This window comes from Phytophthora infestans, genomic scaffold (genome assembly GCF_000142945.1).
Source record: "Phytophthora infestans T30-4 supercont1.11 genomic scaffold, whole genome shotgun sequence".
Taxonomy (NCBI): Eukaryota; Oomycota; class Peronosporomycetes; order Peronosporales; family Peronosporaceae; genus Phytophthora; species Phytophthora infestans.
This window is the reverse complement of record NW_003303748.1, coordinates 2,744,703-2,760,137: the sequence shown is the minus strand read 5'-3', so window position 1 is coordinate 2,760,137 and position 15,435 is coordinate 2,744,703. Positions and strand designations below refer to the sequence as shown.

Below are 15,435 nucleotides of genomic sequence, written 5' to 3'. Positions count from 1 at the left end.
AAGATACTTTATCTCGACAGTGAAATACTTGCAGCTTTGGATTCCTTTAACCAAGAAGAAAGAAACTCGATTGTGGGCACTGCGAAAGCTGCGAGAAACAAAACGGAGTCAGTAAGTATCCCATTGTCCACCTCGTCTGGAAGCGAAGAGAGCGTCACTACCGTCAAAGAAAATAGCAGCGGGAACGTGCCCCCCATCACCATTCTGTCCATCGCCATCCCTGCGATGCTGGTCGTGGGCTTCACGCTTGGTTTCGCTCTTCGGAAGCGTAGACGACTACAAGAACGAGATACAGATGGGATTCTGGAACTCCCTCATCCTTTCGACAAGTCGACTTGGGAACGATCCGAAACTTCGGGACACTTTACGGCTATCGAGAGTGAGCTTTCTCGCAGTCAAATGTCAACTCGAGACAACCTAGATGTCGACGAGCGTGACTCGTGCTTTATCATCCCAATGTCTCCTACCAATTCCGAACAACCTCGACAATCCGCAAGTTGTACCAATGCGAGTTACGTCAACCTGAAGTCTCCTCAAATAGCATCGAAACTCAATAGAAAGAGACAAGTATCAAAACGTGAAAACGGAGATAGTAATCACTCTCTCGAGCTGCTCAGCACTCACAGTACGGCGAGTGCGACACCCGCTCAAGTACGAATTGCAGCCAGAAATGCACTCCGAGCAGCATTGAAGACGCTGGTAACGACGAAATCCAACGATACCGGTCAGCATTTGCTGACTGTGAACGGCTGTCAGTACGCCTTCAACACAGATACTGACATTGAGGAGACCCCACTGGCGTTTTTCATCAGCTGTCGTCTTGTAAACTCCAAAGATTCAAGTGATCCTGCGCCACTGGGGCAACTGGTACTTAAGGTTTTCATCGAAGAAGACGCGGATCTTGCAGGACGAGAGAGCTACGCGCTGTCGTGTCTACAGAACGACGACTTTTCTCGACGTTTTGCGCCTCGGTTAGTCGATGACGCATTGGAATACGAACTTAAAGTTGGTCAGTCTGTCAAGATAGGCTGCTGTATTTTGGTGTTGAATCAACCAGACTGCACTACGCTACGTGCACATATCGAGGTGTCTCGTGAGCCTTTGGAACAGCAGATTTATCGTGTGGTAGCGGCAGTTCGAGCTCTACACACACGAGGTCTTGTCCATGGAGCTCTTGATATACACAGTCTGGTAGCGTGCTCACCCGACGGACGATTGAAGTTCTGGGGTCTCGAACATGCCTCGAGAGCAGGACATAAAGTCCCATGTCCAGATACAGATCTGATTAGCGTTCATCAAGCGGAATACATTGCACCGGAGCTAGCAGCTCTTACACTGGATGAGATATCAAGTTTTCGAACCTCATTTTCATTGGATATCTGGAATCTTGGAGTGATAATCCTTAAGATGTACGCGTCTGGACATCAACTAGAAGAGTTCAAGGGCTGTTCAACACCTCACGACGTGTTTGAGCGCCTTACGTCTACTGATATTGATGAGGAACAGTCATATACGTGCCTTTTCGAGCGATCTATTACTCGATTTGTACCCAACGACGACATGAAAGATCTCCTGCGTCAATGTTTGAACAGTATTTCTAAATCAAGACCGACGATCGAAGCCATTTCTAAGCACAAAGTGTTTGATCCCAAGGAGCGTGAAGTATCTCGACTGACTACAGTCACGTGTCGGATGCTCTCGGCGATAATAGAAGAGAGAGAGCTGATGTCTCCGTGTGTTTCTAACAGAATTATGGTATCAACTGAACCAGGTTTTGATCAAGTTTCAGAGGAACTCGAAGAAGAGCTGAGTCCAGAGCCCTTACCGCCAAGTTTATGGCTGTTTCTACCACCCAAAGAGCTTGAAATCGACTTGACACAACGTGCCAGCTTTTTCTCGGAAGATCAGTGGGTTTCAAAACTCAAGCGACTTCAAGAACAACGTGTCGATGAACTCCGTTTTCCTCTCGTTTTTATGTGCGAATCATGTGAATCTGGCGACGTTATTCCGTGTAGTATCGCTACTACAACGAAGTATGGAGTGAGCGTGTCTTCCTCATTGTTGTCTCTGGTGATGCCGCTCGTACGAGAAACGATGCTGTTCCTGGAGGCTCGTGCGATCTTGTCTAACGGATTAAGCATAGAAGAAGTCAGTGGGCTCACTGGGCCTCAGCAATGGGAAGAACTGCGAACGTTCTACAGCGCTTTGGAGCGTATGGAGCTCGCCACGGTGAACCTTGTAAATAAGGTCGAATTGGCGCCGATGGAGCAACTTTTAAAATCTAGAGACCGGAAAAACGCTCTAGAAGTTCTCGATCAACTGACGAACCTCATTTTTAGCGAGGACAAACGTGAATATGTCCGCAACCTGCTGGACGCCTTGGTTACTGATGAAAATCTTTTGTTTATGGATGAACGAAGCAGCTGGGCTGCTTTGCGTCGTGTATCGACTAACAGTGAAGCACTGCGTTGGCTGTGCAGTCACCACGCACCATAAGAAAGTTAAAATGTGTAGTTATCGTGATTCAAATATACAAAAAAAACATCACCTCCTTTGATGCTTTTAGAAACCATAAGTTAGACAGCTTCTAGATTATCATCCAAAACTTTTTTAAGCAGCATCTAGATATTTTTGACATTTTCTTTTTTTGCATTTATAAATACAGAGGTTTCAGTGAATACGATTGCTCACTGAAAGTCTCTCATCGTGGACATTGAGAACATGGCAGTAGGAGGTGATGATGTCCTCTCTCCAAGCCAGGAGTTTTCTGCCGGCGGTGAAAAAAACTCTGCAACAACGGACCCCGAAGTACTTCTGATGTATCGAACGGACTGTGTTGGGGACCTGGACGAGCAGAAAGGTCACCGAAAGGCCGTCGCTAAGATGGACGAAACCAAGCCACCACGACCTTCGATAAGGAATTCGTTATCGCCGAAAAGCTCCTGGACTGGATCGCTGCATGATCTTGCACCGCACGTCGTAAATATTGTTGCGACGGAGGCTGCAACTTTTTACGACGTCTTCGGTGTGCTGGGCATACCGATGATCATTACATTCGTGGTCTCCGCCGCCTGGACATTCGTGATGGCAGCTATACAAATCCATGCAGATAGCATCGCCAACACCATCATGAACACCACAGAGTTCGACAACGGAGAATTCTGGCTACTCCCGAAACCTGAAAAGTCCATTGTCGTGTCTTCGGTGGTCTTGCTGACCATTTTCGGGATCGGATATACTGCTCTGACGGTCACAATGATGTTTTTCTATCGTGTTGGTGCGCCGAAGGAGAATTTGAAACTTGATGACATTTTAGAAAATACCACGGCCGAAGTGGCGAACACAAATGGCGACGAAGGGAATTTTGCTCAGCGAATTTTCGTTTGGGTCCGCGAATTACCAGCAGATATCCGAGAGCACTACTTCGTAAGCACACTGACTTACCTCCTCTAATTCGTACAAAATTGTCTAAAATTCGCGTCATGTATGCAGACTGCGGCGCTTGATCTTCCCAAACTCGTTTTTCAGACGCTGACGCTGGCAACATATCTCCGAAAAGGCTTTCCGATTGCGATAATTTATTATTATTCCGTCTTGTTACTCTGTAATTGGCTCGCGACGTGTTACCGGAACCAACGCTACGTAGCGGACCCTGATCTCATCATCGCTCGACTTTACTACACGTAAGATTGCTCAGGTTTTCTTTTTTTTCTTACTCTCAACGGATTTTTGTGTTTTGTAGCTTTGATTTATTCTTTGCAGTGTTTGCTCCACTGGTGGTGTTAATCTACTACGTCGACACATTCGATTTTGATCGCGCCGCGTTCCAAACGAGAATCGAAACACTTGGCGTCGGATCTTTTGACACGGTAGCTCGGATATACGGCGATTCCTCGCAAATTTCAAGTTTCTGTAGTGCGTTCCACTATTTGCAATTCTCTGTGGGGTCAACACTTTTTTACAAGTCTGCGCTGAATATTTTATCGCTGTACAAATGGCGAAAAATAATAACGACATTGATTCACAACCATCACGAGCGACAGGCTGAGCGCAAACGAAGGGCGTCGGTAAAACCGGTGCTGCAAGAATCCCAGACGGGAGTGATCAAGGCTTACCTTACGAAAAGACTCTCGGGCACAATTCCAAAGCCGAAATTCGGGCAACATTTCATTTCTAAGCTATTTCTATCGCTTAGTTTTCTGGTGGCGGGGATTTGCATGTTCGTATACTCGATTGGGGCTGTGCACTCGACGACGGCGCTGTGCAGTAAGTACGACAAGTGCGTTCTTGCAAGTTTTCGATGGAACTATGGCGAGAAACATTGCACTTGTCTGGTGTTTGCTGACCGTCAAATCGCACCAACGACTTATGCCGAATGGACAAACCCCGTTGACACTACGAGTGATCTGGCTGAACTAGCGACAGCAGGAGAGCTACGTATCGTCCAGATTATCAACCGGGCTGTTCCAGAATTGCCAGAACAACTAAAGAATTGCGACCATTTGGAACAATTAATTCTGGCATACACTAAAACTGAACATCTTCCAGAATGGGTATCAAAGTTCTCTCACCTGGAGTTTTTGTAAGTATCAGAAATTAGAATCTGGAACATGCCAAATTCTAACTTTTGTTCATTACAGACATATCGAGGGAGACTACACCAGCAAAAGGCTTCAAACTATGTCTGATGGGATTTTTGACACCATGTCACACCTCGCATTCCTTCATTTAGGTGTGCATCCAGATCTAGAGCAATTGCCGTCTTTATCATCGCTCAATAACTTGCGATACTTGGCATTGGCAGTCATGGATTCTCTCCAAGAAATACCAAGCTTCCAGGGGCTTTCGGACCTTACAGACCTGCACCTCGAGCACCTACCACGCGTCGCGATGCTGCCCTCGGTTCAACCTCTCAAGAGTATGCAACACTTTATAGTGGCGTCACGAATCGCAGTTTGCTGCAATGGGTACTTGACGGAAAACTGTAACATGACGGAAGGCCAATGTTTACCGATAGCAGGGGAGATGCACCCTCTAACCTGCACGGATGAACGCATTTCGGCAGAAGACAATGCCACCCTGGCAACCTTTGGGGGTGTTGTTTGTCCCCCGTCGGCTGCTCCCTTTAGCCATGCAAAAGCTGCACCAACCAAGCATTCGACAGATGACCTCTGCAATGGCATCAAATACAGATATTGCAAGCTTAACGGCGTGGACGGCATGTGCTTCAATACTCGAATGATGGTCATCAACTGCTCAACCTCGTCGGGGTATATCGCTATGCGAAGACTGCAAATTCAACGTAGGGTGGGAGAACCTTGTGATCCAGTTGAAGAAGCCTGGCTTGGCTGCACAAACTCATCGTATATTTGAGGGATCGCTTAACTCAAATAAATGGACTCGTTTATTTTTCCACCTCGTATACGTGTATTAACCTCAAATGAGGGATTGAAGGTACAGTGTAAATGGAAACTATAGCTAACCATACTTCAGCAAGAATGAGGGCGAGGAGCTTCGTGAGGATATTATCAGCTTCGTCAGAGATAGACTCGTCCTTGGCCAGGTACGAAGTACGAATGTTTTTTTGCGCTTTCTTCCTTGGGGCTTTTGTCAAAGACCCTACGGCCATTCTCTTGAATTTCGATTTTTATGACAGCCTTGAAACTCTTCACAAAAGATGCTACACTTGCTTGTTAAGCGCTGGGCTCTTCTGTAGCGCCCGTACTCTACGAAATAGTTATTCAACGAGATGCCTTGAGCATCTTTTGCGCTTGCCATCTGCGTGACCTGTTTTTACATTGCCTCTCGGGAAGCTCTGATCGACGGAAAGACTTGAGTTGATTTTTATGGGCCCCTCGATTGCTTTCTCGGCACTCGTTGGATTGCTATTGCAGCAAAAGACGAATAGAAGCAGGGCTAAGATAAAGCATTGACGCTTCGAGTGATCACAGCGCCTCTTGTTATTCGAGGTACCGGTACTTGAGTCTAAAGTACCTATTTCAAGGTGATATGTGAGGTAGAAATTCCGGCTGCTCGGATGGATGCGAGCACTCTGTATATCTGATGATGATGCACGGTACCATCATCAGGTAAACTGGTTTTCTTTGTGTCGACATGTAGAAACAAGTGTGTTTTAATACACTTGTTGTATTAAAATACAACTTTAGAGAGCGAGTTTGCTTACTATGTTGATAAACTCCAGGTTGCATGTATTTTTCTATACTGCTCTTCTTTAGTACCTAACTGAATAATTTACAGACAACGACGGTGAAATCCGCCATACCATACAAATCCGCCACGAACACTTGAAGTTCAAAAATAAAAGATTTGAGCAAGTTTTTATTTTAGCCAATGATAGAGTAAATAGAATCGACTGGTTCCTACGGGTAGCATATCACATATAGTTAGAATTTCTATCACTCTGGAAAGGGCGCCTCAGCGCTCCTATACAATTCTAACCAAGCGCGAAGCAATCGCGACTGCTGAGTCGTTAGGAAGCTGCCAAGCCGCATCAAAGAGACTAAATATCCTTCGCACGACTCTTCGCGACTGGCTAGACGATAAAGAGAACATCCAAGACTTTGCGGGTGCCCAAACCAGCAAAACCTTGAAGGGCCAGAGTGCAGCGCCGTTAATACACTTCTCTCACGATTTGGTAACCTTTATGAAGGACGTGCGACGAGAAGAATGGGTAAACCGCCTTCATATTAATTTACTTTTTACATTGTGACCTAAAACCGCTTGTTGCTTAGTATTTGTACAGATTTACTGATTCAATATTTCAAAGAGCAGCAAACGCGATGGCTTCAAACGTATCTTGCTGGTAAGGAAAGCGATGAGAAGGGTCTAAGTGCGTTTATGAGACTATGTCAGCGGTTTGCAGCACGGTAATATCTTTTGATTTTGCTGATTTTATATAATTGCTTTATTGAATAGTGTGATAGTCGTGGAGCTACTAGCACATCCGGTTGGTCATGTATACTCAGTGCAGGAGAGCAGTTTTATGGATGCCAAAGTGCGGACGATATATGTACGAGAGCTGCTCAAGTTCGAGATCGAGGCACTATCAGTGCTTATACTCGATAACTTCGACGCACATGTTTCAAAAGAAGGACTTGATGTTGTTGTCGAGACAACGTCGGCCCTGGTATGCCAGCTACCGCCCAACAGTACAGCGGCCTGCCAGCCACTAGACGTTGAGGTTTTCAACTTTGCTTTTTGCTAATTAATTCGTTTTATCTGCCAATAAAAATGTGCGACGGATTTTCCTGTCGCGAAAACAAAAAAAGAACTACTATGGAGGATGGCTTTCAGAGGGTGGCGGATTTCACCGTCGTTGTCTGTAATCCGTGTTCTAGGTATTAATACATGTATTTAACCTCGAGCCTTTAATTAAATGTAATGACACAAACGAAGTAACCTTTTCTTTTAAAACAATAAAAAAACATGCAGGATAACTGCAGGATTAGGATACGATTGCATACGTGTTTGATGGTGAACTCAACTTAACTGTGATCAGCACCCGGATTACGCGCCGCGCGCTGTCATCATTTCGGGCGTTGATTTCGCCATCGAGTGCATCTACCTAATCCGCATGACAAACCCTTTGCAGCATCCTCACCATCAGTTTTACACGGGTAAACAGAGAGCTGTACGCCCCCACTCGAGCCGCCGGAAATTGTCTACCTTACATATCGATAAACCCACGTTGTGAAGGCGCAATAATCACGATGCACCGAGGCTGTTTCCTAGCACTGCTTCTTTTCAGCTTGTGCTGTTGCTACAGCGATCTAGCACGAGCGACTTCACAAGCGGTCGACGCAAATCAGGAGCTACCAAGCGGCAACGCAACAGCTCCCACAGCTAGTGGCAATGGGGAAAAGGAAGTTCGGGATTTTACCTCGTTAAAAAATCTGTTTCGTCCGACTCCCACGAATATGGCGACGTTAGAGAAGAGCCCAGCGTTGAGCAAGCAAGTGGAGTTTCTGACGAGCAATCCAGGGTTGATGAAGGATGTCAGCACTGTCAAGAAAACAAACCCTGTGATTGTGAATAGGCTCGAGGCGCTAGAGAAGAACCCAAGACTCGTCAAGGAACGAAGCGCACAAAAGCTGTATTCATACCTGGCCAAAGACGAATCCTTGTCGAACGATGTCGCAAATATTGTTGGGAGTCTCGTCGTGCTCGCTCTTGCTTTCGGCTCCATTGCTGTGCTTATCTATATCTTCCGCAAGTATTAAGGTCAGTGATATCCACCATTCACGGCAATACTTGACGGGCTTCGCAGCGGCTGACTTAGTCGGAGGCATCAATTGACATCGACAGCGTTATACACATCGCCAATATTAAGCAGCCAAATTTGAGACTTGTACGTTAAACTACCTGAAAATACTGGTACAATTCGAGGTCTTGGTCAACACACCAGACGTTCTAGGTGTTCTACCACGAATGCAATAATTCGAACACTGATCAAGTGATGATGCAAGTCCTTACAAAGACTTATTTCGGTAAACGACGGCTTTCCTTCTTTCACCATTCTTCAATTGGCATCGAACTGCTCGAGCGAACATTAACCCGGACGAAAAATGATGTTTGCCCGCTTCCAGTACCTGCTGCTAGTGCTGATAACAATGGTTGCTGCTTCTTCAGGCTCTAACGACTCATGCACCCAAGCTCAGTTGGACACCATCCACTCCATGGCCACGACTGGTTTCGTCGAGACAAACCTTGGCATTTGCAACGTTCTCACCGATTACCAAGTTTATCCGTTCAAAAATCCACCTACCGGCCAGTTCCAGAAGCAGATTTGCAGCAGTCTGTTTTGCCAACTCGGTATAAGACAATTCATCACAAACCCGAAATTCCCCATCTGTTATAAGAAGATCAAAGGAAAGAAACTCTCCGTCCAGAGGCACCTCCAAACGATCTGCCCCGATCTGTCGTTGAAGTAAGTAGGAAGAAAAAAGGCGACAGCTATGGATAAGCTTTTTCTTGCATTAAAATCGTAAAATGAAGAAAAAAATACGCTTCCCATTCTATAGAGCCTATAATCGCACAACTCGTCGGTATGATGTTTGGTCACCGCAATTTTTTTTGCATTTATCAAACGAGTCTAAGAAAATTCGTTATGCCAGTAAACTTATTAAAGCTCGAATTCCTGCGTACAGTAGATTTTGCTTAAAAAAAAATTGCGATGCCTTGTATTAGCAGCCATGAATTCGCTCGACGAACTTCACAGCTTTGAAGGATTTCAAGACTTTACCGATGTGCGCATCGTTCACCGCGCCGTGTAGCAACAATGTGCCACTCAAGTATGGATACTATAGTCACGAAACGCCAAACGATTGAATTAAGTTTTTTGTACATGTTGCTTTCATTTTTTGTGGTTGAACATCAATCAACAAAACCTCTCGATCTCGATATTGCAATGACAGGGATTCGACAACGACGGGAAGCTTACTTAACTGTGACATTTCCTTTGACGCGGTGCTGGTCGCGAAACTATCGTGGCAGGTTTTCTTCGGAACTGCAGCGAAAGTGCCATTTGTGCTCGCCAGCAACTGGTTTTCTCCCTCAGTGGCCCAGTAGGGCAACTAGAAGTAGCGGACTGATGAAAACAGCGATGCCGGCGAGGCCCCAAATAGTAAATTTTGTTTCCTCGGAAAGGTGTTGGCCTCTGGAAAGGTATGAGCTCACTTTTCTGATGCTCTGTTGCTTAGGAGCCTTTTGCAGCGATTCAACCAGTCTAGGGTTATTCTGTAGAGTTTCAAGCCTTTTCATCACCATTGGATTTTCTTTGACACTCTTGAGATTCTTCATAACCACTGGATTGGTCTTTAAATTTTCCACTTCTTTGATAAGCGTTGGGTCCGTTCGTTGCATTCTTGGTTTTCCACCTAAAAAGGTTTTTCAACAAGTCAAGGCCCCGTGCTTCGTCTTTCTCGTCGTCTTCATCTGTATGAACTGTCTCGTTGTCTTTTGCAAGTAGGTCGAGGAGCGCGTTGACACGTTGAGATACCGAGGGATCTGAGGTGGGTTTCTCAGCTACCTCCTTATTTGTGTCCTTGGCATGTGCGAGGTCGTAGCAACCGAAGGAAATGAGTAGCAGCAGCACACAAAAACACCTTAAACGCATCATGCTTGCCGCTGCGACCTCACTAGATTGAAACAGTTTGCGATGTGATCGTCACTGACGATTCGTCTCGGCTACGTAGTTCGTATTTTCATGAATTAGCTTGGCGATACAACAGCAGACTAAACAAATCGATTGTTTAGTCCGCTTTTGATGTTTAGTCCGCTGCAGGAGTTAATTTCTAATGGCCCTTAGTTATGGCATTCAGAAAAGTGTTCGCACATACATGTAGGTCAGAAATTGCATGTATTGTTCTATCCAAAGTGCTAATCAAAAAAATCTATTGCTGTAGATTAATGTCTGCAACATGTCGTCAGAATCATCGTCCAAACTAAATTCGTATCTCCATGTCTAATTCCCCGATACAGGTATAAGGATTTCATTCAGGATAAAAATTATTGATTGTTCGCTGATGACCCCACCCCTTGCCAAATAGTCTAGGACCTTTAGTTTGTGCGCCGCTGTGAAGGATGACACGAGGTTCTTCTTCATGAGGTGACGCAGGGCGCGTCACCGGACTGCTCTCTAAGCGTAGGTCACTTCTAAGCGTAGGTGCCATTAGAGTAGACTTACACTTAAGTAGTAAAGCAATCAAAAGAGGTACGTAAACACAGTGACTGCCGGGCAAAAGGTCACGACAGGGCTGCAGTACTGGTGTGGGCTTGCTCTTCTCTCTGAGGTTCGCTGAACCGCAAATTGAATTGTGAGAGAGAGAGAGAGCAAGCCTCACGCAAGCCAGTACGCCTCTCCGCAAGTTCTATTCGATACATAAACTAATATAAACCATACTTTACCTAAGTCAGTGTCGTCGTGAGCAGCACGGCGGCACGGTCGCTCTTGTCCATCGATCATAGTAAACTTGGTATAGTCGCACGTGGCATGTCGGTAAGTGCGCAGCCGCAGGCTGCAGCAACAGGCGTAGGATAGGATGTAGGATCGGCTGTCAGTGTCAATGCCAGGCACTGACAGTCCACTTGTATGTACTGCTGGTGCTAGCCTCTTCACACAGGGGCTGGCATCTCACACTCCCACTTGATCTCGGCAATACAGCGCCTTAATTGACGCGATCACACACAAGACTTCACAGGTTGAAGTCGCTGCCCCATAGATCAAAGTCATAGACCAGCAGCACAGTAGTCCGTACAGCAAACAGCATGCCACAGTCAACACCGTCCTCATCCACAGCAGTAGCCTTCACATCCGTAGTCATAGCGTCCGTTGTCAACACAGGTGTAGCACGTGTAGTATCGTAGTAGAACTACGCAAGACAGGTGCAACCTGCTTGGCTTTCCCAGCACACCATCGCACTCAAAACACACTGTAGTTATCACGCTCATCCAACGCAATCGCTCGCACTTCTTGAGTTTGTCCTATTCCTTTCGAATTGCAGCAATAGCAGTCGGAGCAGGAGACGCAGTCTTTGCAGTAGCCGTAGCAATAGCAGCCGTGGTAGAAGCCGCAGGCTCCGTAGCGGTAGTAGTATCATCCGAGGAAACCACTGGCAACACCTTCATTGCTTGACTAAAGCGACTGAACTTCACCACCGCAAGTGGCTTGGTCATGGTGTCTGCGATCATCTGATCGGTCCCAATGTGCTGCGTGGTAAGCAGTTTCAGCTCCACGTTTCGTCTCAGCATATGATACTTGTTGTCTATGTGTTTAGACTTGGAGTGCTTCCCAGGTTTGGTGGTCAACGAGATTGCTCCCTCGTTATCACCCAACAGTAATGGTACTGGATGCTTCCAGGCCAGTTCGTCACACAGGCCCGCAAGCCACAGCACGTCTTTGGTGGCTTCAGCCATCGCCACATATTCCGCTTCGCACGTACTCAGGAAGTTAATCTCATGCTTTCTCGATGCATACGATATCACGTTGCCGTCAAGTGTGTTTACATAGCCACTGATGCTTCTTCTGTCCACCGGATCATTTGCATAGTCGGCATCTGAGTAGCAGCGTACATTTGCAGTAGTTCCCTCAGGTACGTCCATCACTAACCCGTAATCACACGTAGCTTTTAGATACCTAAGTACCCTCTTAGCTTGCGCGTAGTGTGTATGATCGTAGGACGCCAGGAACTTGCCAAGATGTCTCGTTGCATGTGCAATATCAGGCCTTGACGCATTCACTAGGTACTGAAGTGCTCCCACTAGTTTACGGTACGGCAGATAGTCCGTTGTTGCAGGTACAGTAGCCTTAGACAGTGTAGTAGCATCAGGAGTAGTACATCCGTTGCAATCCGACATGTGGAACCGCTTAAGTACTTCCAGCACATATTGTTTCTGACAGTAAACAATCTGTCTGCTTGGTCTGTCAAGCAGTATCTCGACACCAAGTAGGTACTTGACAGTACCCATCGTAGTCAGCTCAAAGGTTTCTTGCAGTGAAGCTGCAATCTTGACGCACAGATCTCGGGGTCCCATTAGTAGTAGGTCATCCACGTAGACAGTCAATAACAGCTTAACTTCACCCTCTTCCTTTAGCGCATACAACCCATAGGCTGAGTCTGTGCGCTCAAAGCCCAATGTCACCAACTTCGCATGTAGAGTCCGGTTCCAAACATTAGGTGCCTGTTTCAATCCATAGAGGCTCTTCAATAGCTCGCATACAGCGCTTGGTCCATCAATTTGGAATCCAGGCGGCTGCTCCATGTATATCATCTCGTCGAGATCTCCGTACAGGAACGCTGTCTTTACGTCGTACTAGAGTATCTCCCATCCTCGCTGCACAGCGAAGTAGATGGCCGCACGAATAGTTTCAAAGCGAATCACCGGTGCATATGTTTCACCGTAGTTGATGCCAAACTGTTGCTTGAATCCGTGGATTACAAGACGAGCTTTGAACCGCTTGACACGTCCACGCTCATCTCGTTTCACCGCAAAGACCCATCGGCATGTAATCACCTTGACACCTTTCGCCTTTCTCCGCGGTACAAGTCGCCAGGTCTTGTGCTTCTTCAGCGATGCCAGTTCTGCCAGCATCGCGGCCCGCCACTGGGTCCAGAACTTACTCTTCCGTGCCTGCTTGTAGGTTGTAGGAATGTCCACGTCCATGCCATGCGCTATCACTTGGCCTACCACGTAGTCGCTCAATCGTACGTTTGCCTTCTGCGTCCTTCTCGGTCGCTTCAGACATGGCTCGACTGGTGGTTCCTGGATTGCAAATCCAGTGTCTTCCTTCACGGGTTTCTTTTGCGTCTTGCGCTTGCGTCTCTTTGTGACCTTCACTGGTTCAGGTCCCTTCTCAGGTGCAACCTGAGAATCAGCAGATTTCTTCACTTCTTGCTGTTCAACGCTCGACGAGTCATCATGCTCTGTACTCCCACTAGACGTTTGCTCTCCGTCCACAGCCCATTCAACTTCTAGGAGTTCACCTGCCTTGCTCATCGGCACAGTCCCACTACTCTCTGTAGTGTAGGTCTCGATACTCGTCTTAATTCTCACTACTGGTGGCTTCTCCGGCAACACGTGCAGTGTGTCCAGGTACGCATTCTCCAGTAGTTGCTTCATGTAGGTTCCATCCACTGTGAACTCCTCGTGAAAGCGGCAGTTCTCTCTTTGTGCAGTCTTCACCTGACAGGTCAATAGGTCTAGAAACTTGTAGCCCTTCGTAGAGTCGCTGTAACCGAGCAATAGACACATTTGTACCCGTTGTTCAAGCTTCTCCTTTCTTTGTCTTGACTCAGGTTGTACTCCTACATGTGCAATACAGCCCCAGGTTCGCAACATACTCAAGGGCGGCTTCCGTCCGTACAGCCTCTCGTGCGACGAAGTCATTCCCAACATCTTGGTGGGTAACATGTTTAGTGTTGTCACCATGTGCAGCAAAGCTTCTCCCCACAACATGTTCGGTAAATGTGTTGCTGTCAGCAGCGCTCGCACACGAGGCAGTGCAATGCCGTTCGCCCTTTCTGCGATCCCGTTCTCTTGGGGAGCATACGCGTTCGTGAACTGCTGCACAATACCGTGTTCAACACAGTACTCATGCAGTTCCGCTCCAGCGAATTCGCCACCTTAATCCGACCGAAGATGCAACACTCTGTAGTCTTTGTGATGCGTCCGCAACTCCTTTAGCAGCTTCAAGATGAACCAGGTAGCTTGACTCTTCTTCTCAAGTAGATAGGCCCACTTGTATCCTGTAGCAACATCCACAATGAACATGAACATAATAGCTTTACTTGCTGTCTCCACATTCATCGTGCATATGTCCATAGCCAGAGTTTCAAGTGGTTTAGTCGAGCGAACTGGAAGTCGTTTCTGACTCATGGATTTTGTCTTGCTCACAACACAGGCAATGCATTCGTATGTGTTCAGATCTTTCGTGTTGAGCTTTACCCCCAAGTCCATCTTATCTGCCATCACCTGAAGCAAAGCCATATGTAGATGGCCGAAGCGCTGATGTAGGAGCTCCATCGTCTTCTTGTCCTCTACAGCTTGCTTAGCCATGGCCATGACCATCACACCGGTTGCCTTTTCTCTCCGCAGCCGGTAGAGATTGTCTCGCATCTCAAACTTTAGGATGGTGCCCGGTTTCGACATCCACGCCGTCTTCTGGTCCATTGAGCACATCAGCTTGTAGTTTCCTGTAGTCTGTAGGTATCCCATACTAATCAGGTTGACCTTGGCATTTGGCGTGTAGACTACATCATCCAGCAGACGATCCTCAAGTTCACCAGTCGCTTGGTTGATCACTCGCAGTAGGACAGAGCCACTAACCGTCGTGTGCTCCGTAGTGCCATTTGCAAAGTCGAGTCGGCTCGTCTTATCTTCTCGCAGTGTCGTGAACAGAGATAGATCACCACAAATGTTGGCCTGTGATCCCGAGTCGAGGATCCACTCCGTAAAGTTTCTCTCAACAGATTGCATGTTCTCCTCTCGTCCAACTGCATTCACTGAAAACGTCTGACCTTGGCTCGCAGTGCCTTGTTCTTGGCTGGTCTCAGTACCCTGAGTTGGTCCACCTCTGGGACCTGTCTCATTGCCTTGGATACTGCTACTTCCTTGGCGTCCCTCCTTCCGATTGAGGTCCATAGTGACTCATCTGATTCCGTCGTGGCGACCGACTGCGTCCTCCACGTCTGCGTTGCACTTGTCCATCGCGTCTTGGTTGCCCACGAGGAGACGACATGCCTCGACTCTGGGGCCACGCAATGGTGATCGTCCTCTTGGCAGCGAGTGACGCTGTCCTGCACGTCTTTTCGGTGGCGAGCGCCAGCGAGGTGGTGACCTTGATGGCCTAAAGTTTATACGAGGTGGCGAGCGTCCACGAATTGGCGAATATCTACGATCGGGTGAGCGTCCACGATC

At 47.1% G+C, this 15,435-nt stretch overlaps 2 protein-coding genes across 2 annotated transcripts; both read left to right on the top strand.

The window, feature by feature from the left end:
* Positions 1 to 505: 505 nt before the first annotated feature.
* On the top strand, positions 506 to 2,496 carry PITG_07670 (uncharacterized protein; the record flags this gene model as incomplete). The annotated part of the gene is made up of 4 exons (XM_002904572.1): positions 506 to 516; positions 558 to 699; positions 787 to 1,737; positions 1,807 to 2,496. The coding sequence occupies 4 exons, from the start codon at positions 506 to 508 to the stop codon at positions 2,494 to 2,496; spliced, it is 1,794 nt and encodes a 597-aa protein (XP_002904618.1).
* A 387-nt stretch (positions 2,497 to 2,883) lies between these two features.
* On the top strand, positions 2,884 to 5,373 carry PITG_07669 (uncharacterized protein; the record flags this gene model as incomplete). Its single annotated transcript, XM_002904571.1, has 5 exons — positions 2,884 to 3,426; positions 3,493 to 3,683; positions 3,743 to 4,582; positions 4,641 to 5,095; positions 5,141 to 5,373. 5 exons carry the CDS (start codon positions 2,884 to 2,886, stop codon positions 5,371 to 5,373), a joined length of 2,262 nt encoding a protein of 753 aa, XP_002904617.1.
* Between the last annotated feature and the right edge of the window lie 10,062 nt (positions 5,374 to 15,435).